The sequence below is a fragment of the Patagioenas fasciata genome, chromosome 24 (genome assembly GCF_037038585.1).
Source record: "Patagioenas fasciata isolate bPatFas1 chromosome 24, bPatFas1.hap1, whole genome shotgun sequence".
NCBI lineage: Eukaryota > Metazoa > Chordata > Aves > Columbiformes > Columbidae > Patagioenas > Patagioenas fasciata.
In genome coordinates this window covers 2630904-2658232 of record NC_092543.1, presented here as the reverse complement: position 1 = coordinate 2658232, position 27329 = coordinate 2630904, and the positions used below count along the sequence as shown (strand labels likewise).

Genomic DNA, 27329 nt, shown 5'->3' with positions numbered 1-27329 from the left:
CCCGTTTTGGGGTGAAAAAGGCTTTACCTGTTTAAATAGTGTAAAAGAGCAAAACCCCCTTTGCCACCAGCCCCAGATTTTTGTGCCAGATCCATTTTATCCCTGATTTTCTTCCAGCCGCTGAGTCTTGAGGTCGGGAGACACGAAGGGACAAGGGGGATGAGAAGGGAAGAATAAAACAGAAAAGTTGTTGGGATCATGGTGTCGCGGCTTCAGTGCTGGTGCCATTAACCGGGGGCTCAGTGCTGGCGTCCGGAGGCGGCTCTGCAAGGGGAGGACATCGCGGTGACACCGGGTGGGTGCCATGTCACCGGGGCGGGTGACTCAGCCCACGGGTGCTATTACCCGGTGCCACTCCTGCTCCATCCTCCGTCCTCGCCGCGGATTCGGCGTCGTCCGGCACACCAACCGGCTCCTGCGCGCCGGCCCTGGTGGGAGGACAACACGGGGGTGTCACCGGTGCCGGGGCGCGGTGACACGAGGGGGTTTGGACACTCACGTGCGGAAGAGCAGGTCGTGCAGCCCTGGGGACAGACAGAGGGACAGATGTGATGTGCAGGTGGCCGGGGGGTGACAAACTGCCCCACCTGGCCCCGTCACTCACGTGGGAGGGCGTTGCGGTGCCGGGCGATGCAGTGTGCAGCCAGGAGGGTTGCAGCGGTGGCCACCAGCATCCCCACCACCGCTGCGCCCGTCACCGCCGGGTAGGCCTCGAAGGGCGGCTCGGCTGGAAGAGAGCGGCCACTTGTTAGCCTGGCTAATTACCCTGGGGGGTAATTCTAGTGTTTATTACCCAGGGGGGTAATTAGGGTAACGAAGCACCCACGTGTGAGCAGCACAGGGGGAGAGGAAGCAGCACCCAGCACAAGGATGGGTGGAGCCCAGAGAGGTGGGAGCTTGTGCCTGTTCACTCTGAAACCTACTGATGACTCCACGCTCCAGTGCGTCCCCCCCCACCTTCACCTGGCGTCTGCACCTCCGAGGGGTGCCCGGCCGTGCGGTGGTTGACGGCCAGCACCCGAAAAGCGTAGAGCACCGCCGGGTCCAGCCCGCCCAGGCGCCGGTCGCGGGACTCGGGCTCGATGTCACCGGCGGCCGTTTCCCAGAGCCCGGCCACTCTCCGGGGCAGTTTCTTGGCCGGGCGCCGCTGTACCACGAAGCCGGTGAGATTCCCATTGCCATGCGTCCGCCACTGCAGCCGCACCTCAGTGCGCGCCCGTGTGTACCGCAGCTTGCTGATGGTGACATTGGGGGGCGCTGGGTACCCTGTGGGGACAGCACGGGGGTGACACCCCGAAACACCACCCCCCTGGGGACCTGCCACCTGTCCTGCACTCACGTTCCACGCGCAGGCGCACGGCGAGGCTGGCGCTGCCCACAGTGTTGGTGGCGGCGCAGCGGTAGGTGCCGGCGTCCCGCAGCCACTCAGCGTCGGTGACCGTGAGGTTGAGCCACGTTTGGCCCCACTCCAAATGGTACTTGGTGGCCGTCCCCGCTGTCACCTCCCTCTCCCTGGGGTCGTACCATGCCATGGTGGCGCCCAAATTGTCCCCGCCGTGCCGCCGGCACGCCAGCCGCGCCTCGCCGCCCTCCAGCACCACCACCTCACTGCTCTCCACCTCCAGCGCAGGGACATCTGAGAAATTGGGGACAATGGGGAGGTGCTGCCCCACGGTGACAGGGCAAGGGGCCGTGGGGACAAACGGGGCTTACCCAAGCGCAGGCGGCACTCAGCGCCGCCGGCCCGGAGCGGGTGCGCGGCGGCGCAGATGAAATCGCGGCCCCGCAAGCTGCCGCCGGTGCTCAGCACCAGGACAGCGACGGAAGGCGAGGGGTCCCCCAAAAAGTGTCCCCCGGCGTCCTGCCAGCGCAGGGTGACCGCCGGCGTCCCCCCCCCCCAGCGGCACCGCAGCATCACGTACTCGTCACCCTTGGTGGCCGCCACCGCGCAGGAGGGGCCGCCGGCTGGGACCCCTGTGCCGGGGAGAGGTGCCAAAGTGTCCCCCCAAAAAGGTGACACCCCCATCATAGAGCCACCTGGGGTGGCTTTCGTGTGGTGGGGGGTCAGAGACATTTTTGGGGACACTCACAGAGGGTGATGCCACACACGGCCCCTCGCGGCAGCGCTGGGTGGGACGCCAGGCAGGAGAAGGAGCTGCCATTGCTGGTGGCCGCCCCGGGCTGGATGCTGGTGGCCATGGAGACGCTTGTCCCTGTCACCTCCTCGTTGTCCCCGGAGGGCATGGGGCCCACCCAGCGCAGATCTGCTGGCGGGAAGCCCCCGGGCCAGTGGCAGCGCAGGGCCACGGCCCGCAGGTCAGTGGTGGCTGTGGCGGAGCAGCTGGGGGTGCCGGAGGGGGGGTCTGCAGAGAGCAGCACCGCGGGGTGGGGTGGGGGGTGGAGGAAGTGACACCCCCAAAGTGTCCCCGGCACCCACGGCCTCAGCAGGGAGTTGTCTTGGTCAGTGTTGGCTGGGGGGACTGTGGTGGCCATGGATGTACTGTGGTGGCCATGGACATGTCCTGGTGGCCATGTGGCCATGGCCACACCATGGTGATCATGAACGTGTCATGGTGGCCATGGATGTACTATGGTGGCCATGGAGACATCATGGTGGCCACGGACATGTCATGGTGGCCAGGGATGTATGGTGGCCGTGGAGGCATCATGGAAGCCACATACGTGGTGTCCATGGATGTCCCATGGTGGCCATGGAGATGTCATGGTGGCCATGGATGTCCCATGGTGGCCATGGAGGCGTCACAGTGACCAGGTCCATGGTGGCCCCAGCTGTCCCCTCTCTCCCCACCCCGTTACTCACAGTAGACGGTGAGGAGCACGCTGGCCTGGGTGCGAGTCTGCAGGTGGGGGTTCTCGGCCAGGCAGGTGTAGGTGCCGGCCTGGGCACGGGCAATGGCTGCCATGACGTAGGTTTGGCCAACGTGGACCTGCGAGCCATTGTGGAGCCAGACATAGCGGCTGGGGGGGTTGGAGGGTGCTCGGCAGCTCAGCACCACGTCCTCCCGCTCGCCCGCCGAGAAGCCCCCGGTCTCAGGGGAGAAGGGCTCCACTGTGATGGCCGGCGCATCCGGGCCGTCTGTGGGGACATGGGGACACGCGGTCACCAGGGTAGCCCCACAGAGGGGATGTGGTGGTCCCTGGGATGTCCTCCTACTGATGGGGAACTGGGATGTGAAGCCTTCTGAGAAAGGGGCCAGCATGGTGGTTGTGGGTACATCGTGGTGGCCATGAAGGCACTGTGGTGGCCATGAATGTATCATGGTGGCCATGGAGACATCATGGTGACCATGCATGTACTGTGGTGGCCATGTATGTAGCATGATGGCCATGAAGCATCATGGTGGCCATGAATGTACCATGGTGGCCATGGCTGTAATGTGGTGGCCATGGAGACATCACGGTGACCATAGATATACCATCATGGTGGTCATGAACGTGTCATGGTGGCCATGAATGTACCATGGTGCCCACGGAGACATCCTTGTGGCCATGGATGTAGCATGATGGCCACAGAGACATTGTGGTGGCCATCGATGTAGCATGATGGCTATGGAAGCATCATGGTGGCCATGGAGGCATCCTGGTGGCATCTAGGTGGCCATGGATGTCCCATTGTGGCCATGTATGTATCATGGTGGAAGGGTGCTTGGTGGCCATGGATACGCCATGATGGCCATGGATGTACCATGGTGGCCATAGAGGCATCATGGTGGCCGTGTACATGGTGGCCATGGAGGCATTATGGTGGCCATGCACATAGTGGCTATGGACATGCCATGGTGGCCATGGAGACATCACGGTGGCTGGGTACATGGTAGCCATGGACATGCCATGGTAGCCATGGGGACATCCTGGTGGCCATGGAGGCATTACAGTGGCATCATGGTGGCCGTGGATGTTGTATGGTAGCCATGGATGTCCCATGGTGGCCATGGATGCATCACAGTGGCCATGGATATCCCATGGCTGACCCATGGTGGCCCTGGTGGCATCTCCCTCCCCTTTTGTTCCCCGTGGGCACTCACAGACAATGTCCAGGTAGACGGGCTCGCTGGCCTGGCTGTTGACCTGGTTGCCCACGGTGCAGACGTACCAGCCCAGGTGGCTCCGATTGGCCGGCGCCAGGTTCAGCTCCGCCCTGGCGCCCACTGTCCCCAGGGGAGGTGACACCGAGGGACCTCCCCGGGGTTCCCGGTGCTGCCAGGAGAAGCTCAGCGGCTCCGTCCCCTCCCGCACAGCACAGCTCAGGGCCACCGCTGTCCCCTCGGCCGCCACTGCCGCCGATGGCCGCACGAAGGGCTTGGAGACAGGCACTGCGGGCAACCAAACATCAGTGGCCACCAAAACTCTCCCACCCGAGGTAACATCTCCAGCCCAGACTATTTATTGGCTAGTGGGATGGCTAGTAAGAAGGTGGGTGGGCTAGTGAGGAAGTGGCCTGACTGTGGGCCTGGGGACTGGCCAGGGTGACCACCTGTGGGCTAGTGAGAGCGGGACTGGGCAGGTGGGATGCTGGGGTGGGCAAGGAGGTGGGAATGGCTACTGGGGTGCTGGGTTGGCTAGTGGGCTACTGTGTTGGCTAATGGGGCTCCATAGTGGCTAGTGGCAAGCTTTGTTGACTAGTGGAGCCCTTTATTGGCTAGTGGGGCACTACATTGGCTAGTGGGGCTCTATGTTGACTAGTGGCATGCTTTGTTGGCTAGTGGAGCTCTACCTTGGCTAGTGGGCTGATACATTGGCTAGTGGGGGGTCTACATTGGCTAGTGGAGCCCTTATTGGCTAGTGGGGCTCTGCCTTGGCTAATGGGAGACTACCTTGGCTAGTGGGGCTGTTCATTGGCTAGTGGGGCTCTGCACTGGCTAGTGGGGCCCATGGTTGGCTAGTGAGACCCTTGGTTGACCATAGAGGCCCTTGATTGGCCAGCGGGGCCCTTCATTGACTGGTGAGACTCTGTTGGCTAGTGGGGACCTTCATTGGCTACCTTGACTACTGGGGCCCGTTGTTGACTAGGAGGGCACTACCTTGGCTACTGGGGCCCTTCCTTGGCTAGTAGGGCACTACCTTGGCTAGTGGGGCCCTTGGTTGCCTAGCAGGGCCCTACCCTGGCTAGTACCGGCCGCACGGTGGCCACCACTCACCGAGGACACGCAGCAGGACGCTGTGGTAGCCCAGGCGCTGCCGCCCACGCTCGGGGAACAGCCCCTGGCACAGGAACCGGCCCTGGGCTCCCGCCCGCAGCTCCCGCAGCTCCAGTGTCCCCGCTCGCAGCGTCACCCGCCCCAGTGTCCCTGCGCCGGGGGCCACCGTCACCTCCCCGCCCTGGCTCGCGGCCACTGCCCGGGGTGGCCCAGTGGCCACGAGCGGCCACATTGCCCCCGGCGCGAAGCTCCAAAACACAACGCTTGGCTCCACTGGCCCCGTCCCGCAGCTCAGCTCCACCGCTCGGCCCCGCACGCCCGTCACCGTCACCTCCTCGTCCCCCCCCGGCGGGCGCTGACCTGCGAGGGGATGAGTCGCTCGGGTCTCTCCAATTTTTGGAGGGATTTCAAGGGGTTTTGGGGCTCCACTCACCCCCCGCCAGCGCCGGCAGCAGCCACAGGATCCAGGGTCCCCAACAGCGCGGCGCCGAAGCCACCTGCCCGCGCTCCATGTCACCATGTCCCCCCCAAGCAGCGCTGCGCTCTCTCCGGTTACCCCCCCGGTAATTAAGCCCAGCCCTGATTAATCCTTAATTATTAATCAACCCGTCGCGGGGAGGGGGAACCCGACACCCAGTTAAATCTGAGGGCTGAGGACGCGCATGCTCGTCATAGAAGTGACAACGTCCCCTCTTCTTGCTCCCGGGGGAGGATTTATTCCTGAAATTTATGCCTCGGCTTATTTTTGGGGTGAAAAAGGGGAAAATTTGCTGCTGCCGATCAAAAACAGGATGTCTGGGTGCTGGGGGAAGCCACCGGGGTTTGATATTTCATCCCCCGCATCAAATATTCATGGGGGTAACGGCTCAAATCCCTCAGCCAAAGCAAAAACTGCCTCTCCCCCCCGTCGCCGATTCCTTAATTACAATTAATTCCTCGTTAACAAAGCCCACACCGTTAACGTTGAACATCAAGGAGGTTTTTTGGGGCTTAAAATGGCCAAAATGGGTTAAAACTGGTCACCTAGAGCTGCTTTTCGGTATCTTTGGGGCATGTTTTCTATTTTTGGGGGGCAAGTTTCTATTCTCTGAGCACATTCAGCCCCTCAGGGGATCCTTCAAGGCTACAAAACCCTCCGAAATAAACCCCCAAACAAACCCAAAGACGATAATCACTGATAATTATAAATGATTTAATTACATCTGAGGGTTTCACCCCCGCATCACAACAAACCCAAACACCTTCCGGAAGGTCAAAGCACAAAAACGGGAGGTTTTCTTTTTCTGTTTTGAACCAAAATTGGGATTTCTAAGCAGCAAATCCCCATTGCAAACTCAATTTTCGAGCTTCTCCAGCTCGTCCATGTTCTCTGGGTCCAGCTGCTTGATCTTGGTCTCTAAAAAAGACAAAAATTGACATTTTTTTGGCACAAACGGGGCGAAAACCAAAGCAAACGGGCATTAAAAGCAAAATTCAGGTTTTTTGGGGGTTCATCACTCGGATTTTCATCCTGTGTTTTAATTTAAAGGACAATAAAATTAAAAGAAATTTAATTTTCAAGGAGTAGAGTCTTGTACCTGGGCAGGAACAACCCCAGGTTCCAGTGTAAGTTGGGGAATGAGCTATTAGAGAGCAGTGTAGGGGAAAGGGAGCTGGGGGTCCTGGGGACAGCAGGGTGACCATGAGCCAGCACTGGGCCCTTGTGGCCAGGAAGCCAATGGGACCTGGGCTGGGTTAGAAGGGGGTGGTCAGTAGGTCAGAGAGGTTCTCCTGCCCCTCTGCTCTGCCCTGGGGAGACCACACCTGGAATATTGTGTCCAGTTGTGGCCCCTCAGCTCCAGAAGGACAGGGAACTGCTGCAGAGAGTCCAGCGCAGCCACCAAGATGCTGAAGGGAGTGGAGCATCTCCCGTGTGAGGAAAGGCTGAGGGAGCTGGGGTTCTGGAGCTGGAGAAGAGGAGACTGAGGGGGGACTCATTCCTGGGGATCAATATGGAAAGGGGCAGTGTCAGGAGGATGGAGCCAGGCTCTTCTGGGTGACAACCAGTGACAGGACAAGGGGCAATGGGTGCAAACTGGAACACAGGAGGTTCCACTGCAAGAGGAGAAGCAACTTGTTGGGGGTGAGGGTGGCAGAGCCTGGCCCAGGCTGCCCAGGGAGGCTGTGGAGTCTCCTTCTCTGCAGACATTCAAACCCGCCTGGACCCCTTCCTGTGGAACCTCAGCTGGGTGTTCCTGCTCCATGGGGGATTGCACTGGATGAGCTTTCCAGGTCCCTTCAATCCCTGACACTCTGGGATTCTGTGAGTTCGGCAGCTCCGTGGGTGAAGCTGAGGATGCAATGTGGTTTTCTGCACCCTAATAATTCAAAAAGCTGCTGGTGTGGGCAAAATTTTGTGAAAATAGCGTGAAAATCCAGAATTTGATCTCAGGGAAAAACCTGCGCAATTTCAGCCACCGAGCGACAGGGAAAATGCAGAAAAAGACCCCAATCGCCTTGCGACATTGTGGGTTGTTTCAGAGAAAATTCAGCTGTCGGGGCTAAAAAATAACCTGAAAAATGGGCTGGAAGGCAGAAAACATGTCGGATTTGGGTGGAAACTCACGGAAATGCTTCTCGATGAGCAGCACCAGCCCCACGTCGTCGCTCTCCACCATGCTGAAGGCGATGCCGCGTTTCCCGAACCGGCCTGTGCGCCCGATGCGGTGCAGATAGGTCTCGAAATCCGGCTGGTTCTTCTGATCCGTGGGGAGGCTGAAGTTCACAACCACGGTCACCTGCTGCACGTCGATCCCTGGGGAGGAAAACAGCGAGAAAAAGGGGTTGGGGAGGATCCGTTTGGTGGAAAACACGTTGGGTTTGGCCCAAAATGTGTTGGGTTTTTTGGTAAATGTGGAAAAACGTGTTGGGTTTGGCCAAAAACCGCGTTGGGTTTTGCAATAAACACGTTGTTGGGTTTAAACATGTTGGGTTTTGTGGAAAATGTGTTGGGTTCGGCACAAGACGCTGTTGGGTTTGGCCAAAAACACATTGTTGGGTTTTGTGGAAAAAGTGTTGGGTTCAGCATAAGACATGTTGGGTTTGGCTGAAAATGTGTTGAGTTTGGCCAAAAACACGTTGGGTTTTGTGGAAAAACGCGTTGTTGGGTTTAAACGCGTTGGGTTTTGGGGCAAACGTGTCATTGGGTTTAAACGTGTTGGGTTTTGTGATAAACATGTTGGGTTCAGCACAAGACACGTTGGGTTTGGACAAAAACGTGTTCAGTTTGGCTGAAAACACATCAGGTTTTGCAATAAACGGGTTGGGTTTGGCCAAAAAGCACATTGTTGGGTTTTGTGATAAGCGCGTTGGATTCAGTACAAGACACGTTGAGTTTGGCCAAAAATGCATTGGGTTTTGCAGTAAAACACGTCGGGTTTTGCGATAAATGTGTTGGGTTTGGCTAAAAACGCATAGTTGGGTTTACACACGTTGGGTTTTGTGGAAGACATGTTGGGTTCAGCACAAGCCATGTTGGGTTTGGCAGAAAACGTGTCAGGTTTTGCGAAAAACACATTGCATTTGGCCAAAAACGTGTTGAGTCTGGCTGAAAATGTGTTGGGTTTTGTGGAAAAATGCATTGGGTTTGGCCAAAAATGCATTGTCGGGTTTAAATGTGTTGGGTTTTGTGGAAAAACGTGTTGGGTTTGACCAAAATTGCGTTGTGTTTGGTGAAAAACACGTTTGGTTTCATGGAAAATGCATTGGGTTTGGCCAAAAACGTGTCAGGTTTTGGGATAAACGTCTTTGGTTTGGCCAAAAATGTGTTGGGTTTGGCCAAAAATGCATTGGGTTTGGCCAAAAATGCGTTGTTGGGTTTAAACGTGTTGGGTTTTGTGGAAAACGTGTTGGGTTCAGCACAATATACATTGAGTTTGGCCAAAACCATGTTGAGTTTGGCTGAAAACGCGTCGGTTTTGTGCTAAATGCGTTGGGTTTGGCTGAAAACACATCGTTGGGTTTAAACACGTTGGGTTTTGTGAGAAACGTGTTGGGTTTGGCCAAAAACACATTGGTAGGTTTTGTGATAAACACGTTGGATTCAGCACAAGACACGTTGAGTTTGGCCAAAAATGCGTTGGGTTTTGTGGAAAAACACATCGGGTTTTGCAATAAACATGTTGGGTTTGGCCAAGAACGCATAGTTGGGTTTAAACATGTTGGGTTTTGTGGAAGACATGTTGGGTTCAGCACAAGCCGTGTTGAGTTTGGCGGAAAACGTGTTGGGTTTGGTGACAAACATATTGCATTTGGCCAAAAATGTGTTGAGTCTGGCAGAAAATGTGTTGGGTTTTGTGGAAAAACGCATTGGGTTTGGCCGAAAAACACGTCGGGTTTTGTGATAAATGCACTGGGTTTGGCCAAAAATGCATTGTTGAGTTTAAACGTGGAAAACGTGTTGGGTTTGGCCAAAAATGCATTGGGTTTTGTGGATAAATGCGTTGGGTTTTGCAAAAAAAACATCAGGCTTGGCTAAACACGTCGCTGGGTTTTGGGGAAGATGCGTCGTTGGATTTGGCCAAAAATACAGCGTTGGGTTTGACCAAAATTGCGTTGTGTTTGGTGGAAAACATGTTTGGTTTCATGGAAAATGCATTGGGTTTGGCCAAAAACACTTTGGGTTTTGGGATAAACGTGTTGGGTTTGGCCAAAAACGCGTCAGGTTTTGTGGAAAACATGTTGGGTTTGGCCAAAAACGTGTCATTGGGTTTAAACGTCTTGGGTTTTGTGGAAAACGTGTTGGGTTTTGCAATAAACACATTGGGTTTGGCTGAAAACACATCGTTGTGTTTAAACACGTTGGGTTTCGTGATAAACGTGTTGGGTTCAGCACAAGACACGTTGGGTTTGGCCAAAAACACGTTGGGTTTGGCCAAAAACATGTTGGGTTTTGAGATACAAGTGTTGGGTTTGGCTAAAAACATTTTGGGTTTTGTAGAAAAACGCATTGAGTTTTGCGATAAATGTGTTTGGTTTGGCCAAAACAGCGTAGTTGGGTTTAAATGTGTTGGGTTTTGTGGAAAACATGTTGGGTTCAGCACAACATATCTTGAGTTTGGCCAAAAACGCGTTGGGTTTTGCGATAAATGTGTCGTTGGGTTTAAACGTGTTGGGTTCAGCAGAAGACGCATTGAGTTTGACCAAAGACGCATTGAGTTTGGCCAAAGACACATTGAGTTTGGCCAAAGATGGGTCCGGTTTTGTGCCAAACGCGTTGAGTTTGGCCAAAGACGTGTCGAGTTTTGCACCAAACGTGTCGGGGTTGGCGTTGCTACCTCTGGCGCAGACGTTGGTGGCGATGAGCACCTTCTCCTTGCCGTCGCGGAAGCGCTGGATGACGTCAGCGCGTTGGGCCACGGTCAGCTCGCCCGTCAGGACGGCAACGCGGTGCCCGTCCTGGCTCATCTCCAGCGCCAGCCAGTCCGCGCTGCGCCGCGTCTGCCAAAAACACAACCCCGCCATCATCTCATCGCTCCCAACCCAACTTTCCCATCCCAGAGCCGGCTGCGCCGCGAAATACATCAAAAACGCCACAAAAACCCCCAGTTTTGCTCATCGCAAAAGATAAAAAGTCCCCGATTTTACCGCTATACCGGGCAAAAAATCATGGCCTGGCCGATGGTGACGCTGCCGTAGATGTTGCAGAGCGCCCGGTACTTCTCCTCGCGCCCGCGGCACACGAAGAAATACTGGCGGATGTTGCTGAGCGTCAGCTCCTCCTCGCGCAGCTTGATGACGATGGGGTTGGCCACGATCTGCACGGCGAAGGCGCGGACGCTCTCCTTGAACGTGGCCGAGAAGAGCAGCATCTGGCAGCCCTTGGGTAGCGCCCTGCGCCGGAACAAGGCAATTTGGACCCATTTGAAAGCGAAAGTAATTTCATTTAAGCTGATCTTGTGGTGCTTTTGATGGAGAAGAACCCAACCCAACGGCACGAAGGAAGACCAAGCACCTTCCTGCGTCTCGCAGACACCGTTTTGCAAAAAGCCGCGTCCCCGGCCCCAAAATTTCCGTTAGAAAGCAATAAATGGGAAAAAGGAACCTCTGGATGCAGATGCTCTGGTAGGAGAACCCCTAATAATTTAATTTAAGTGGATTTTGCATCACTTTTGACGGAAATTGAACCCAACCCAACGGCTCAAAGGAAAACGAAGCGTCTTTCTGCATCTTGCAGCCGCTGTTTTGTGAAAAGCCGTATCCCTGGCCCCAAAATGTCCTTAAAAAGCAATTAATGGAAAAAGAAAACCTCCAGATGTGGATGCTCTGGTAGAAGAGGCCCCAATAATGTAATTTGAGTCAATTTTGTGTCGCTTTCGATAGGAAAAGAACCAAACCCAACGGCTTGAAGGAAACAGAAGCTTCTCCCCACGTCTTGCTGCCACCGCTTTGTGAAAAGCTGCATCCCCGGTTTCAAAATTCCCTCAAAAAGGGATAAAAGCTTTAAAAAAGGGAACAAATCTTCACCTTTGGATGCGGATGCTCTGGTAGGAGAACCCCTAATAACTTGATTTAAGCGGATTTTGCGTCACTTTTGACGGAAGAAGAACCCAACGCAATGGCTCAAAGGAAAACAAAGCAGCTTTCTGCATCTTGCGGCCGCTGTTTTGCAAAAAGCCACGTCCCTGGTCCCAAAATTCCCTCAAAAAGCGCTAAAAAAGTGGAAAAAGAAAACCTCTGGATGTGGATGCTCTGGTAGAAGAGCCCCTGATAATTTAATTTAAGCGGATTTTGCATCACTTTTGGTGGAAATTGAACCCGACCCAACGTCTCGAAGGAGAACAAAGTGTCTCTTTGAATCTTGTGGTTGCCGTTTTGCGAAAAGCTGCGTCCCCAGCCCCAAAACTCCCTTCAAAAGCGATTAAAACCCCAACAAACGGAACAAATCTTCACCTCTGGATGCGGATGCTCTGGTAGGAGAGCCCCTGCGTGTCGATCATGATGTCGGCCTCGTCCAGCACGAACAGCTTGATCTTCTTCACGTCCACCAACTTCTTCTTGAAGCACCAGTCGAGCATCGTCCCCGGCGTCCCGATGACGATCTGCTCGGCCGGCGTGGTGCCTGGCACCACTGCCATGCCACAAAACCGCATCTTACGCCTTTTCCAACCCAATTTCCACCCATCGAGGGTTTAAATTAAAACCGTGAGCGGGGTTATGTTCCTGGGGGGTGGAAACTTACCCGAAAAAGAGCGAAAAGGGAACCGAAAGGACTCACCGCGGTTTCCCCGCACGGCGTAGGTCACCCGCACGTCGGCGCAGAACCGCCCGATGGTCTCGATCACCCGCCCGATCTGCAGCGCCAGCTCGTAGGTGGGAGCCAAACAGAGGCACTTGGGGAGAGAAAAGGAACCGTGAGGTGAAAATCAGAGTGTTGCCGGGGTGCGAGATGATGAAATCTATTGAAGGGACAGTGAGAAAAGCGCAGGAAAATCATTAAAAAATGTGGGGGGAGCTGCGGCGTCGCATGCGGGATTTAAGCAGAAAAAAGCTGCCGTCACTCTATTTCTTTAAAACTGGGTTTAAGTTATTTAAAACCAGCCTTTAAATTGAGACGAGGGATTTAAATCACAAGGTGACGAGGGGGTTTAAGCCGCCGCAAAACTGAAGTTTAGGAGAGCTAAAGCTTGGCTTCACGCAGAAACTCAAAGCGCGTCCCTTAAGCCAGTGCCGCGGTTTTTGTCCTACCTGTTTCTTCGGCGGGTTTAAAACCAGAGACGGGGCCAAAACCCAGCAGGGTGTCTGGAGGATTTTTGGGTAAGAAACCCCCGTTTTCCTGCGTCAACTCTCCCTTTCCTACGTTACCTGCGGGGATTTCTCGGTGGCATTAACCCTGCTCAGCATCGCCAAGACAAAAGCTGCTGTTTTCCCTGTCCCTGACTGGCTCTGCGCAATCAAATTTTGGGGCCTGAAAAGCAAAGAAAGCGGAAGCGTTTTGGGGACGAAAGCCCCGATTTCAGGGGCGAACCCACGCGACCGGCACTCACGGATACGCCAGCATGATGGGCAGCGCCGTCTCCTGGATCTTTGACGGGCGGTTGAAGCCCATCATGTAAATGCCCTGCAAAAGCTCCTTTTTCCTGTAAAAATTAAAAAGAAGAGCGTCAAAACGTGGTGTTCTGAGGCAAAACGGTGGGTTTGGGGCTTTTTTAAGGCTTACAGGGGCAGCTCCTCGAAGGTTTTGACGGAAAACAGGGGGGATTTGGGGTCCTGCTGCAGGATCTCCACATGGTGACTCGACTCCACCAGCGATGTGCGGATCAGCTTGTTCAGCAGCGACGTTTCCGCCGAATCCACTAAAAAAAGAAGAAAAACTGTTAAAGAAGGGACTTCGTGAGTTTTGCCCCTTTCCTGCAAATACTGGGGTATCCAGACGTCCTCGCTCTTGGGGAAGCTGCGGAAAGCTGTACGTAATTAGTGAGTGATGCTAATTAGTGGGTGTGGAGCCCCCCTGTGCCCCCAGATACCCCCCGGGATCCCCCCTGGCCCCCCCAAAACCCCCAGGACACCCCCCAGGATTCCCCCAAAACCCTTCCAGGAGTCTTCAGGATCCCCCCGGGACCCCCCAAGACACTTCAGAACCCACCCAGGACCCTCAGAAACCCCCTGCAGAAACCCTCCAAGACCCCTCAGGATCCCTCCCAGGATCCCCCAGAAACCCTCAGGGTCCCCTCAAGATCCCCCCAAGACTCTCCTCAAGACCCCCCCAGGACCCCCCAAAACCCTCAGAAACCCACAGGACACCTCCCAGGATCCTCCCAAGAGTCCCCCAAGACCCCTCAAGGCACCCCAGAGCACCCTCGGGACCCTCAGAAACCCCCAGGGCCCCCCAATACACCTCTAGATCCACCCAGGACGCTCCCAGGACCCCCGAAAAGCGCCCCCGGCCCCACCTCTCTCCTCCTCCTCCTCCTCCTCGTCCCTCTGGTCACCGCGGTCTCCTGCGGATCCTCCTGCGGGTCACAGAGCGGGTCACAGAGCGGCCCGTGAGGCGCAGGCCGGCCCGGGGCGCGGGGCCTCCCCTTACCCCGGCGGTGCACGAATGGGTCCCGACGGAGCTGCGGGGGAGAAGCGGCCGTTACCGGGGAAGGAGAGGGGAGCCCCGGGGTAATGTGGGGGGTCCCGATGCCCACCCGCTCGGCCCAGCCGCCGCTGTCCCCGGCCTCCGCCATAGCGGCCGCTTCCCCAGAGTTCACGCGGGTGGCGCCGCCTGGCGGGCGGGCGGACCGCGGCGCGGCGGAGCGGGCACGGGATTGGCTGGTTGGGTGGGAGCGGTGACGCCCCCTAACGGGCGGGAGGACCGGTAGAGGCACCGGAAGGGGCGGGGACTTCCGGGGCGGCGGGAGCGGCTGCGGCGCGGCAGGTACGGCTGGGGGGACACGGGACACCCCATAGGGATTTGGGGGTCCCTGAGGGGGAAGAAACCCCCCATAGGGGTTTAGGGGGGCCCTGTGGGGACAGAAACCCGACAGTAAATGTTGAGTGGTCCCTGAGGACCCCATAGACCTCCCAATAGGGTTTGAGGGACAGGGGCCACCCCCATAACGTTTTGGGGGTCCCTGAGGGGGCAGAGACCCCCCCGCATAGGAGTTTAGGGTGTCCATGAGGGGGCAGAGACGCCCCAATAGGGTTTGGGATTGCTCCCTGGAGTGAACCCATAGGATTTTAGGGATCTCTGAGGGGGGTAGAGACCCCCCCCATAGAGTTTTAGGGAGGGGCTGTGGGGACAGAAAACCGCCCATAGGAATTTGGGGGGGGCAGAGAACCCACCCCTACAGTTTTGAGAAACAGGGGCCACCCCCATAGGGATGTGGGGGACCCCCCCTCATAGGGTTTTAGGGGACCCCTCGGGGGGCAGACACCCCCGTATAAGGTTTTGGGGGGTCCCTTGGGGGAAAAGACCCCCCATAGAGATTCAGGTTGTCCATGGGGTCAGAGCCCCCCCTGTAAGTGTTGGGGGTCCCTGAGGAGGCAGAGACCCCCCCTCCCCATAGGGTTTGGGGGGACAGGGGCCACCCTCATAAGGTTCTGGTGGTCACTGGCAGGGTAGAGACCCCCCCATAGGGTTTTAGGGGAGGCCTGTGGGGACAGAGACCCCCCAATAAGTGTTGGAGAGTCCCTGACAGAGCAGAGAACACCCAGAGGGTTTTGGGGGAGTCTCTGAGGGAACAGAACCCCCCCCCATACAGTTTTGGGGGACAGGGCTCACCCCCATAGGGATTTGGGGTTTCCTGGGGGGCGGGGTGGGCAGACAGAGACTCCCCCATAGTGTTTTGGGGGGTCTCTGTGGGGACAGAGACCCCCCATGGGGCTCTGGGGAACAGGGGCTGCCCCCATAGGAATTGGGGGCCCCATAGGGGACAGAGATGTCCCCCATAAGATTTTGGGGGACAGGGGCCACCCCTAGAGTGTTTTGGGGGTTCCTGAGTGGGCAGAGACACACCTCCCCCCCCCCCCCCCATAGGTTTTAGAGGATCCATGGGGGAGGGGCAGAGACCCTCCCATAAGGTTTTGGGGAGATAAAAGACCCCCCCATAGGGTTTGAGGGGGCCCACAGGAGACAGAGACTCCCCCCCATGGGGTTTTTGGGGTTCCAACTAATTGGACCTTTAATTAACCCCCAAAACGATAACAAATCCAGCCACACACTTTATTAACAAAAGACTTTGCTTAGAAATAAAACCCCCGCGTGACAGGTTATGGGCAATGACCCCCCCCCAAAATCACCACGCTCGTTATAATCATAACGAATCATAGCAAATATTCTTACAAAATAAGAACATTCTGGAAAAGTCTCCGTTAATTAATCGCCGTTTTTGGGGGGTCAGGAGGTGGATTTTCGGGGGACGAGCCCTTGCGCCAGGTCCCACCGCACCTCCCAGCGCAGAGCCGCGCGTTTCTTTTCGGTGGGGACGGCGTAGGCGTTGGGGCCGCGGGGCCGCCGCGGTTTTTCGGGGGGCGGGGGGTGCCAGATCATCCTCTCGCGGACCCCCCAGCGCAGCCCGTTGCGCGGATCCTCCCCCGGGATGGGGAATTTCTCCCACTCGCGTTTATATTCCAAATATTTGGCAACGGGGTCGGTTTTGCCTCGGCGAGGAGCCGGCGAGTCGAAGCGCGGGGGGATGAAGGATTTGGGGGGTCCCCACTGTGAAACGGGGGATGCACGGGTGCTGGAATCCCTGGGGGTGACACAGGGACTGTCCCCAAAGTGCCACGGAGGTGGCGACTCCTCCGAGCTCATCTCCATTTCCCCCTCGGAAATGCTGGATTCATTTCCTAAGATTTTCCAAAACTCGTCGTGCGATTCGTCCCAAACCTGCGTGGAGCCGTCGGGGCCGTGCCGAAGAACCTTCCTCTTCATCTTCCTCCCCGTGCGCTCGGTGGGAAACGGGGGAAAATGCCCCAAAATGGGGGAGGCGGTGGCGCAGGGACGTCCCCACTCCTCGGCGTCCCAGCTGTGCCGCTCTGGTCCCAGACTCGCCATCATTTCCCCCAAATTGGGTGGATTCTGTACAAAAAAGAGGAAATCGGAGTTAATTTATTGTGGATAAAAATCAAGGTGGGGTGTTGGGTTTAACGATGGGCGGGGAAGGGGCCGACGGGGCCGATCGATCACGCGGCTGCGGGGGAGAAGGGATTGAAAAGTGCAACAAAATTAATAGTAATTAATAAAAGATGTGAGGTGAAGCTGCCCCAGCTGAACCCCCTGGGGGCAGCGCTGGGGAGCAAAACAGAGTTATTGCGTGGGTTCAAATATACAGAAGTATTGGGAGGGGTCAAAAATAAGAACTATTGTGGTGGTTCAGAAATATATTTTTAAAACTTTTAATTTAAAATAATTTTAAAATAATAGTAATTTATTTTTTTACATTAAAACATAATAGTGAATGTTATTATAATATTTCTTATTAACAAGGAAATTTTAAACAATCATTTTAATTTAATTTGTAAAGTTTTGATTTAAAAATAATATTATCCATTACATCATCAATATTACTTATATTATTAATAATAAGAAATTTAAGAGAATTTTGGTTTAAATGAAATAATATTACTGGTTATAACATTATTAATTGACAATGATGATGTTTTGTTTTAAATGTAATAATATTACCAGTTATAACATTATTAATTTATGATGATGTTTTGTTTTAAGTGTAATTGGAAAGCAGTCAGGCAGAAAGGGACCTGAGGGGACTAATGGACAGGAAGCTCAACAGGAGCCAGCAGTGTGCCCAGGTGGCCAAGAAGGCCAATGGTGTCCTGTCCTGTACCCAAACCAGCGTGGTCAGCAGGACAAGGGCAGTGATCCTGCCCCTGTGCTCTGCACTGGGGAGGCCACACCTGGAGTGTTGTGTTCAGTTCTGGGCCCCTCAGCTCAGGAAAGAGATTGAAGTGCTGGAGCGGGTCCAGAGAAGAGCAACGAGACTGGGGAAGGGACTTGAACACAAGCCCTATGGGGAGAGGCTGAGGGAGCTGGGCTTGTTCAGTCTGGAGCAGAGGAGGCTTAGAGGTGAGCTCAGCACTCTCTAGAACGACCTGAAGGGCAGTTCTAGCCAGGGGGGATTGGGCTCTTCTCCCAGGCACTCAGCAACAGGACAAGGGGGCAGGGGCTTCAACTCTGCCAGGGGAAATTGAGGCTGGAGATTCAAAAGCAATTCTGTGCAGAGAGAGTGGTCAGCACTGGAATGGCTGCCCAGGGAGGTGCTGGACTCACCGGCCCTGGAGGGTTTTAAACTGGGATTGGCCATGGCACTTAGTGCCATGATCTGGTAATGGACTGGAGTTGGACCAAGGGTTGGACTTGGTGATCTCTGTGGGCTTTTCCAACCCAGTCCATGCTGTGATTCTGTAATATTACCGGTTATAACATCATTAATTGATGATGATATAACATCATTAATTGATGATGATGATGATAGAACTTTCAAATCCGATCTATGTTTGCAATGCACTAACGCTGTGTTTCCCGTGCAGCAGTGCAATGGCCGATGCTGTTGAGCGGCTCAGCCAGCGGGTGCAGGAGCTGGAGCAGGAGGTGACGCGGCTGCAGCAGAAACTCCAAGAAAAGCCCCAAGGCCCCCAAACCCCAACCAAAAAGCCCCGAAACGGCCCCAAACGCCCGTTCGACTTCAGTGCCCACGGCCGGCGCCACGCGGCGCTCAAAATTGCCTACCTGGGCTGGGGGTACCAGGGCTTCTCCAGCCAGGAGAACACGCACAACACGGTGGAGGAGCAGCTGTTCCACGCGCTCCAAACCACGCGCCTGGTCCCGGACAGACAGAGCGCACGCTACCAGCGCTGCGGACGCACGGACAAGGGCGTCAGCGCCTTTGGACAGGTCAGACACGGAGATCGGGGCTTTACACCCTCAGAATCCCCAGTAGTGATGGGGTTTGGACACATTAATGCTATTTTTCCCATATCAATCCTATTTCTTCCCATATTAATCCTATTTCTTACATATTAATGCTGTATTTTCCCTATTAATCCTATTCTTGACAGTATTAGCAGCATTATTTCCATACTGATGCTATTTCCCCCATACTGACGCTATATATATCTCCATATTTTTCTCATATTAATGCTATACATATATATCCATATATATCCATATTAATGCTATTTTTCCATATTAACACTATTTTTTCCATATAGTGCAATATTGCCCACATTAATGCCATTGTTTCCATATTCACACCATTTCTTCCCATATTAATGCCTTTTTTGTCCATATTAGCGCCACTTCTCCCATATTAGCACCATTTCTTTCCATATTAGCACTAATTTATTCCATATTAATGCCATTTTCCCCATATTAATACCATTTTTCCCATATTAATACCATTTTTTTGCCATATTAATACCATTTCTTTGCCATTTTGGTCCATATTAGTGCCATTTTTTCCACATTACCACCATTTCTTTCCCTATTAGTGCCTCATTTTCCCACATTAACACCAATTCTGTTCATATTCACACCATATTTTCTATATTAGCGCCCATATTTTCCATATATTTTTTTCCAGATGCCTCTTTTGAAAGAACCAAACGCCATTTAAGCCGCAGCTTCTCCTGTAAAAAGAACCATCCCTTCCTCAGCCAAGCCAATGTAACTCCCCCAAAAAACAACAAATAAACCCACTAACTGAGGAGGATGAATCGACCGATTCCCACATCGCTCCGGCCTTCAAAAATAAATTCCATTTTCTCATTTCGCAGGTGATTTCCCTTGATCTCCGCTCCAACCTGAAGCAACCGAGCGGTGACGAGACGGCGGGCGAGCTGCGCTACCCCCACATGTTAAACCGGGTGCTCCCCCCCGATATTCGGGTGCTGGCCTGGGCCCCCGTGGGGCCCGAATTCAGCGCCCGCTTCAGCTGCCTCCAGAGGACCTACCGCTACTTCTTCCCGCGCGGGCCGCTGGACGTGGCGCTGATGCACCGCGCGGCCCAGCGCTACGTGGGGACGCACGACTTCCGCAACTTCTGCAAGATGGACGTGGCCAACGGCGTCACCAACTTCCAGAGGACGGTTCTGGGCGCAGCGGTGATGCCGGCGGACACGGATGGGGCCGAAAACGGAAACCCATTCGGCCTGTGGTGTTTCGAGGTGACGGGACAGGCATTCCTCTATCACCAGGTGCGCTGCATGGTCGCTGTGCTCTTCCTTATCGGCCAAGGGATGGAGAGACCCGAGATCATCGACGAGCTGCTGGATGTGGAGAAAAACCCCCGCAAACCACAGTACAGGTGTGGAAAGCGCTGAACAACGGGGTTGCGTTCGTGCCGTCGTTTCTGTGTTAGCGGCGTTTGTTCCATATTAGCAGCATTTGTTCTGTTTCAATGTTACTTTTTGCTATCTAGTGCTATTTTTCCCATATTTTGTCCATATTAATGCTAATTTTATTCATATTAATGTTAATTTTTTCCATATTAATGGCATCATTTGCATATTAGCACCATTTCTTCCCATATTAGTGCCATTTTTTGTCCATATTAATGCCATTTCTTCACATATTAATGCTAATTTATTCCATATTAATGCCATTCTTGTTCATATTAGTGCCTTTTCTGTCCATACTAATGCCATTTTTTGTCCATATTGGCACCATTTCTCCCACATTAGTGCCAATTTACTCCATATTAATGCTGATTTTGTCCATATTAATGTTAATTCTGCCAATATTAGCGCTCTTGTTTTCCACATTAGTGCTGTTCTTGTCCATATTAATGCCATTTTGTCCATATTAGTCCCATTTTTCTCCATATTAGTGCCTTTTCTGTCAATACCAATGCCATTTTTGTCCATATTAGCCCTATTTCTCCCATATTAGGACCATTTCTTTCCATATTACCACTAATTCATTCCACATTAATGCCATTTCTTTCAACGCTAGCGCTAAAGCATAAACCATAGTGCTGGTTTTGCCAAACGCAGCATCACCCAACCCTCATCTTTATTTATCCCAACACCTCAAACCCTCTTTCCCCCCAGCATGGCTGTGGAGTTTCCCCTCGTCCTGCACGACTGCCAGTTCGAGAATCTCCGCTGGATTTACGACCGGGATGTGCAGGAATTCACCGTCTCCCACCTCCAGCAGCTCTGGGCCGCCCACGCCGTCAAAACGCACATTTTACGTGACATGTTACGTGGCTTGGACGCAGCTCCCGTCGCACGTAAGAGCCATTTTTGCACTAAAACCTTCAGATAGATGGGGGGAGGGTGGTGGGTGGGATAATTAATCACAGAACCCCAGAATGTGAGGGATTAGAAGGGACCTGGAAAGCTCATCCAGTGCAATCCCCCATGGAGCAGGAACACCCAGCTGAGGTTCCACAGGAAGGGGCCCAGGCGGGTTTGAATGTCTGCAGAGAAGGAGACTCCACAACCTCCCTGGGCAGCCTGGGCCAGGCTCTGACACCCTCACCCCCAACAAGTTGCTTCTCCTCTTGCAGTGGAACCTCCTGTGTTCCAGTTTGCACCCATTGCCCCTTGTCCTGTCACTGGTTGTCACCCAGAAGAGCCTGGCTCCATCCTCCTGACACTGCCCCTTTCCATATTGATCCCCAGGAATGAGTCCCCCCTCAGTCTCCTCTTCTCCAGCTCCAGAGCCCCAGCTCCCTCAGCCTTTCCTCACACGGGAGATGCTCCACTCCCTTCAGCATCTTGGTGGCTGCGCTGGACTCTCTGCAGCAGTTCCCTGTCCTTCTGGAGCTGAGGGGCCACAACTGGACACAATATTCCAGGTGTGGTCTCCCCAGGGCAGAGCAGAGGGGCAGGAGAACCTCTCTGACCTACTGACCACCCCCTTCTAACCCACCCCAGGTCCCATTGGCTTCCTGGCCACAAGGGCCCAGTGCTGGCTCATGCTCACCCTGCTGTCCCCAGGACCCCCAGCTCCCTTTCCCCTACACTGCTCTCTAATAGGTCATTCCCCAACTTACACTGGAACCTGGGGTTGTTCCTGCCCAGATTCAAGACTCTACACTTGCCCTTGTTCTATTTCATTAAATTGTTCCCCACCCAGCTCTCCAGCCTGTCCAGGTCTCTGGATGGCAGCACAGCTTCCAGTGTCACCACTCCTCCCAGCTTGGTGTCACCAGCAAACTTGCTGACAGTCACTCTATTCCCTCGTCCAAATCATTGATGAATATATTGAATAATCCCGGCCCCAGCACTGCCCCCTGAGGCTCTGCACTGGATCCAGGCCTCAACTGGACTCTGCCCATTGACCACGACTCTCTGGCTTCTTCCCTTCAGCCAGTTCGCAGTCACCTCACTGCCCGCTCATCCAGACCGCACTCCTCAGTTCAGCTGTGGGGATGCTGTGCAGACTGTGTCCAATGCCTCACTCAAGTCAAGGGAGATCACGTCCACCGCTCTGCCATCATCCATCCATCTTGTTATGTCCTCATCAAAGTCAGTGAGGTTGGTCAAGCACGACTTCCCCTTGGTGAAGCCATGCTGACTGCCCCTAATGCCCCTCTTCTCCCTGATCTGCCTTGAGATGGCACCAAGGAGAAGTCGTTCCATCAGTTTCCCAGGGATGGAGGTGATGCTGACCGGTCTGGAGTCACCCGGGTCCTCCTTCCTGCCCTTTTTGAAGACTGCACTGACATTTGCTTTCCCCCAGTCCTCAGGCACCTCTCCTGTTTCCTATGACTTAGCAAAGACGATGGAGAGTGGCCTAATTAAAGCATGCTTTTCTTTTTAATTACAGGGCAGAGTGATGGTGAAATGGCTCCTTGGGGGGAGTCGAACCCCCTGCTCCGCGCCCAGCTCAGCGGGTTCGTGGAAGGTGTCAGATCCCGGGTTTACAAACCGCTCTTGGCTCGGCCCAAGTGCGAGGGGCTGGAGGAGCGAATCCGGCACTTCGTGAGGAGGGGGCGGATCGAACCGCCCCCCGGGTTGGAGACACAAGGAGACAAGGACGAGCAGCCCCCCGAGAACAAGAGGGGTCACCAAAACCCAGGGGCCGACAGGGCCACAGAGCAGCCGCCCAAGAGGGTTTGTGTGGACGGGGATGCGGCGCCGTAGCAGGAATAGGTGGCTTTGTTTTATTATTTTAATTGGAAAAATTGCATTTTTTCAGCGCTGTTTTTTATAAAATGCAAAAAACGTGAAGCAGTGTGGCTGGAAGGGGATCAGATCGCCTCAGCTGTGGGGCTGTGCTGGGCTATATTGGTTTATATACACACCTGCCCACCCTCCCCACCCCCACCCCGGTACCTTACAGGATTTACACGTTTTTATCCCCCCCAGTACTTGATGGGATTTATGTTTTTAACCCCCAGTACCTGGCAGGATTTACACATTTTTAACAAGCCCCCTCCCCCGGTACCTGACAGGGTCCCGTCCTCCTGCCGCAACCGTTCCCGGCCGCCAACCGTCGCCGGGATTTAAACAGCCGGCCGGGGACGCGGCCCTCCCTTTGGCGCCGCCGCCATTGGGCGGTGTGAGTGTCAATCGGCTGGACACCACCTTCCTATTGGACGAGCGGGGTGAAGCACCGCCTCCGCGCCGCCGTTATTGGATAGAAAAGGGAAAGAAGGGCAGGAGGAAGAAAGATGGCCGCGGGGACCGGTGATTTTCCCGAGGGTCCCGTTCTCGCTGTCTCCATTGGGCAGTCTGCGTGTCGCTCGGCTGTTCGTCCCTTTCGATTGGACGGGCGAGCTGACGCACCGCCTCCGCGCCTCCGCTAATGGCTGTAAAAGAGGAAGAGGGGAAGGAAGATAGCGGCGGGGACGCCCCCCGAGGCCCGCCCTGAGGGCCGCCGCCATTGGCTGAGGTGGATGTCACTCGGATGTTTGGCCTTTTTCGATTGGCTGAGTGGGCTGAAGCCCCGCCTCTACGCTGCCACCATTGGCTGGGAAAGGGAAAGCCTGGAAGGAAGATGGCGGCGGCGAGAGGGGGCAGGGAGAAGGAACCTCTCCTGAGGCCCGCCCTTTGCGCCACAGCCATTGGTCGGCCAGAGTGTCGCTCAACCTCTACCCCTTTCGATTGGACGAGCGGGATGAAGCACCGCCTCCGCTCCACCGTCATTGGTCAGAAGGAGAAAGAGGGGCAGAGGCGGGAAGATGGCGGTGGCGAGCGGCAGTCTGCGGTGGTGCTGGCGGCCGACCGCTGCCCTTCACCGCGCTGCACACACTGGGCGGGCGGAGCCGCTGCGGGCCGAGGATCTAGCGGAGCGACTGCGGGCGCGGAAGAGCGAGGAGGAGAAGCGGGAGGTGAGCGATGAGCCCGGGCCCCGAGCGGGGAGTTAGTGGGCGCACTACAACTCCCGGCATGCCCCGCGCCGCGCTCGTGGCGCACACGTGTGGCGGGAGCGGGTCCCTCGTCTCGGGCTGGATTTGGGGACCGGGCGCTGTCACCCGCGGTTTTTTCCTCCTGGACGAGGATCTGGGGTGGAATTTGCGGGATCTGTGGGATGGTGGGACGGGCTGGGGGTTCGGGGACGTTGTCCCCGGGGGGACGGCGCTTCCTAGGGCGCCTCAACAGCCCCCAGAGCACCGGAGCCGTTCACTCCGTTGAGGCGCGGAGATGACTTTACAGCCTGTGAGGCTGTAGAGAGGTGTTTTTGTCTACACAGCGCTGGGCACACGGGGAACAGTTCCACCTAAGACATGTGCGAATTTCCAGTAGCTGTGAGCTTGGTTAAATGCTGTAAAGTGTTACATATTCATGAAAGCTTTAGGAGCACCTATACGTATTCATAACCTGTCCCTGAGAAGGCGGCTCTTATTACAATGAGTTCCAGGAGATCATTTCCATAGTCTGCACCTCTGGCTTTTCCTGGTTGTGGCTGTGTAGTGATTGTGAACCGGAGCCTGTACGCAGTCACGTTTGGGCCAGTGTGATGAGTTGGCTGGGACTCAGACTGCTGGGTTGGTTAGAACTGATGTATCTCCTGTCCTGTGCCCAAGCTTCTGTTATCTTGTCCACCCAAGGATGTGCCTAAGGTTTTTATCTTTGCAAGGCCTGTGAAGTTGTCAGCAAACTCCTGTTTCTCATACAAGAAGACACACAAAGCTAAGCAAGGCTCGGCAATTGTGATGTGGGTTTAAGACTCTGTTAGCTCTTTAGTTCTTTAAGTGATAGTTCTTTAATTAGTTAATTCCCTGTATCACCGTTTCCTTGTCTCCCAGACTCCTCCGGACCCGGCGCGGCGGCGGCTGCGGGAGCTGGCGGCGCTGAGCGAGCGGCTGCAGCGCGTTCACCCCAACGTGCTGGCCAAAGCGCTCAGGCGAGGGACCGTGTACCAGGACGAGGAGATCGTGGTGATCAACAAGCCCTATGGGCTCCCCGTGCACGGTGAGGGGAAACCAGACACGGGGAAGTGGAGGTGGCTCCTCCATCCCCACCCTGGGGTTTTCCCTCCCGGGGGGTTTGTCACCTTTTGTCGCCACCTTCACGTTGTGTTTTGGAGGTAATTTAGGGCAGGTGGATTTTCTATTGGAAATTCACTTTCTGTTCTCAAGCAAAAGCAACTTGGATTTATTAGCACTGAGATAAAAGGCACAACTGCCTTCTTTATATATGTGGTTTGTATCAGGATCTTCCAGAATATTACCAAACTAATTTTGCATAATAATCTGCAAGACATAAACCATTCACAAACAAATTTTTCATTTCATTTGTAATTTGTAGTTACTTTTGCTTTCTCTAAGAGACTGCAAATATTAAGATATAGACATTAACACCTCGTGAATACATTTACCTTTCCATTTAGCTATAGCTTTATTCAGCATGACTGTAGATAAGTGGAGCAGCAGTATACACCAAGTTATTGCTAATTAACGCTCTGTTAATGACCTGTGTGTTCTGCAGGGGGTCCCGGGGTCAAGAACAGCGTTGCAGACGTGCTGCCAATATTGTCCAAGATGCTGGAGAACATGAAAGCTCAACCCTTGCACCTTTGCCACCGGCTGGACAAGGAGACCACGGGGCTGATGGTGCTGGCGCGGAGCGAGGAGGCGGCGGAGCAAATCCGGCTGCTCTTCAAAACCCGCCAGGTGGAGAAGGTTTACTGGTAGGTTTGGGCGGAGAAATGGGTTTGAAGAGGGGAACGTGGGGTTGTAGGAGCGGTGGGGGGTTGTTTGTGGTCCCTCAAGACTCTTTTTGTGGGCTGGAGGTGGGGAAAGGGGCTGAGGGTTCAGCTCACACAGAATGTCAGGGATTGGAAGGGGCTCACTGGGAAGAAGCTGCTTCTCTTTCAGTGGAACCTCCTGTGTTCCAGTTTGTTTGGGGGAGGAGAACAAGGGAGTGACCCCCAAGCTGCCTCAAAATGGCAGCACCAGAATCACCTCAGGGCTCAAAACACCAAGGGAACCAATTTGGGGTTTTTTTGGCTTCGATGCAAAACTCTACACTTCTATTTCATTACATTTCTCCCTGCCCAGCTCTCCAGCCTGTCCAGGTCTCTGATGGCAGCACAGCTTCCAGTGTCACCACTCCTCCCAGCTTGGTGTCACCAGCAAACCTGCTGACAGTCACTCTATTCCCTCGTCCAAATCATTGATGAATATATTGAATAATACCGGCCCCAGCACTGACCCTGAGGACTCCACTAGATTGAGGCTCTGCCCCACTGACCCCATTCCCCCACAGACCCCTCGTTTCCCTCCGCAGGGCGATTAGCGTGGGCGTCCCAGACCCCACTGAGGGCATCGTGGAGATCCCCATCGTGGAGAAGCAGGTGCAGAGCCACCAGCCGCACTACAAGGTGAGCCCTGAGTCCTCTATTTCCCCCTCTCATCCCCCCATTATTCACCCCACAGCTTCACCCTCTCGTCCCCCCTCAGATGACACTGGCCCCCAACTACCGCCTGGCTCCCGAGGACGGAAACGTGCTGAAAATCCGCAAGAAGCGGCACGCCGAGAGCGCGGTGACGCGGTTCCGCGTCCTGGGCAGCTCCTCCGCCTGCTCGCTGCTGGAGCTCCAGCCCATCACGGGTGAGCCTTTCCATGCTGACATGTGTCCTTAGACGCGACTTAAATCCTAATTTTAGGCTGAAACCCTGGGAGTAAACCACGCAGAGGTGACGTTTTGCTGTTTAACTCATCATCGCGTTTTTCCCTCCTCAGGCGTGAAGCACCAAATCCGCGTCCACTTGGCGTACGGGCTGGGCTGCCCTGTCCTGGGGGATCACAAATACTCGCACTGGAGCAAACTGGCGCCCCAGGTGAGGCAAATCCCGCTCCGGGGGGCTCCCCCTCGCAGTTTTCAGCCCCCAGCTGGCTGTAAAATTGATATTGTTTTGTTGTTGTCGCAGAAACTTCCCGAAATCACACTGAAGCGGCTGAAGCTGGCGCAGAGCAAAGCCCGGCACGTCCCGCTGCACCTGCACGCCCTGCGGCTCTCACTGCCCCTGCGCCAGCGTGTTGAGCTCTTCTGCAAACCACCCCCCTTCTTCCAAAAGACCCTGACAAAGCTGCAGCTGGACGTTGCTGACGAATAACGAGGATTTCGGTCTCTTGGTGGTGAGAAGAGCCGCTCACCAGGACAAACGGGGCAGCAGATTTGCCCAATTTGTGTTTGGAACGTGCAATAAAAGGCCCGGATGGTGCCGAGGTGGAAGGTTCCGTGTCTCTTGGTCCACGGGTGCTGTCGCTCGCTATTTAAATCTCTCC

The 27329-nt window shown here is 54.8% G+C and overlaps 5 protein-coding genes across 6 annotated transcripts; 2 read left to right on the top strand and 3 right to left on the bottom strand.

The window, feature by feature from the left end:
* Window positions 1–495: 495 nt before the first annotated feature.
* Window positions 496–5671, bottom strand: VSIG10L2 (V-set and immunoglobulin domain containing 10 like 2). Its single transcript, XM_065855541.2, is given in 10 exon segments — window positions 496–524; window positions 605–727; window positions 964–1266; window positions 1340–1666; window positions 1669–1974; window positions 2091–2363; window positions 2822–3097; window positions 4047–4334; window positions 5160–5519; window positions 5593–5671. Coding segments are annotated over 10 exon segments (2364 nt in total).
* A 659-nt stretch (window positions 5672–6330) lies between these two features.
* Window positions 6331–14443, bottom strand: DDX25 (DEAD-box helicase 25). 2 transcript variants are annotated; one of them, XM_065855754.2, is made up of 12 exons: window positions 14330–14443; window positions 14224–14254; window positions 14090–14149; window positions 13357–13492; window positions 13184–13276; window positions 13002–13104; window positions 12415–12529; window positions 12090–12267; window positions 10793–11030; window positions 10475–10637; window positions 7765–7953; window positions 6331–6555 (listed from the first exon to the last, which is right to left on the bottom strand). In XM_065855754.2, the coding sequence occupies exons 1-12, from the start codon at window positions 14366–14368 to the stop codon at window positions 6494–6496; spliced, it is 1407 nt and encodes a 468-aa protein (XP_065711826.1). In that variant the 5' UTR covers window positions 14369–14443; the 3' UTR covers window positions 6331–6493. The 2 variants fall into 2 exon arrangements, with proteins under 2 accessions (XP_065711826.1, XP_065711825.1); XM_065855753.2 differs by having other exon boundaries at window positions 14224–14381.
* PUS3 (pseudouridine synthase 3) lies at window positions 13448–22823 on the top strand. The gene is made up of 5 exons (XM_071798770.1): window positions 13448–13602; window positions 18174–18537; window positions 19419–19948; window positions 20694–20875; window positions 22420–22823. Exons 1-5 carry the CDS (start codon window positions 13448–13450, stop codon window positions 22734–22736), a joined length of 1548 nt encoding a protein of 515 aa, XP_071654871.1. The 3' UTR covers window positions 22737–22823.
* Window positions 15833–23293, bottom strand: HYLS1 (HYLS1 centriolar and ciliogenesis associated). The gene is made up of 2 exons (XM_071798772.1): window positions 23041–23293; window positions 15833–16704 (listed from the first exon to the last, which is right to left on the bottom strand). The coding sequence occupies exon 2, from the start codon at window positions 16681–16683 to the stop codon at window positions 16021–16023; it is 663 nt and encodes a 220-aa protein (XP_071654873.1). The 5' UTR covers window positions 16684–16704; window positions 23041–23293; the 3' UTR covers window positions 15833–16020.
* On the top strand, window positions 22931–27285 carry RPUSD4 (RNA pseudouridine synthase D4). Its single transcript, XM_065855723.2, has 7 exons — window positions 22931–23926; window positions 24845–25010; window positions 25527–25728; window positions 26328–26421; window positions 26501–26651; window positions 26784–26881; window positions 26972–27285. The coding sequence occupies exons 1-7, from the start codon at window positions 23777–23779 to the stop codon at window positions 27155–27157; spliced, it is 1047 nt and encodes a 348-aa protein (XP_065711795.1). The 5' UTR covers window positions 22931–23776; the 3' UTR covers window positions 27158–27285.
* Window positions 27286–27329: the final 44 nt, after the last annotated feature.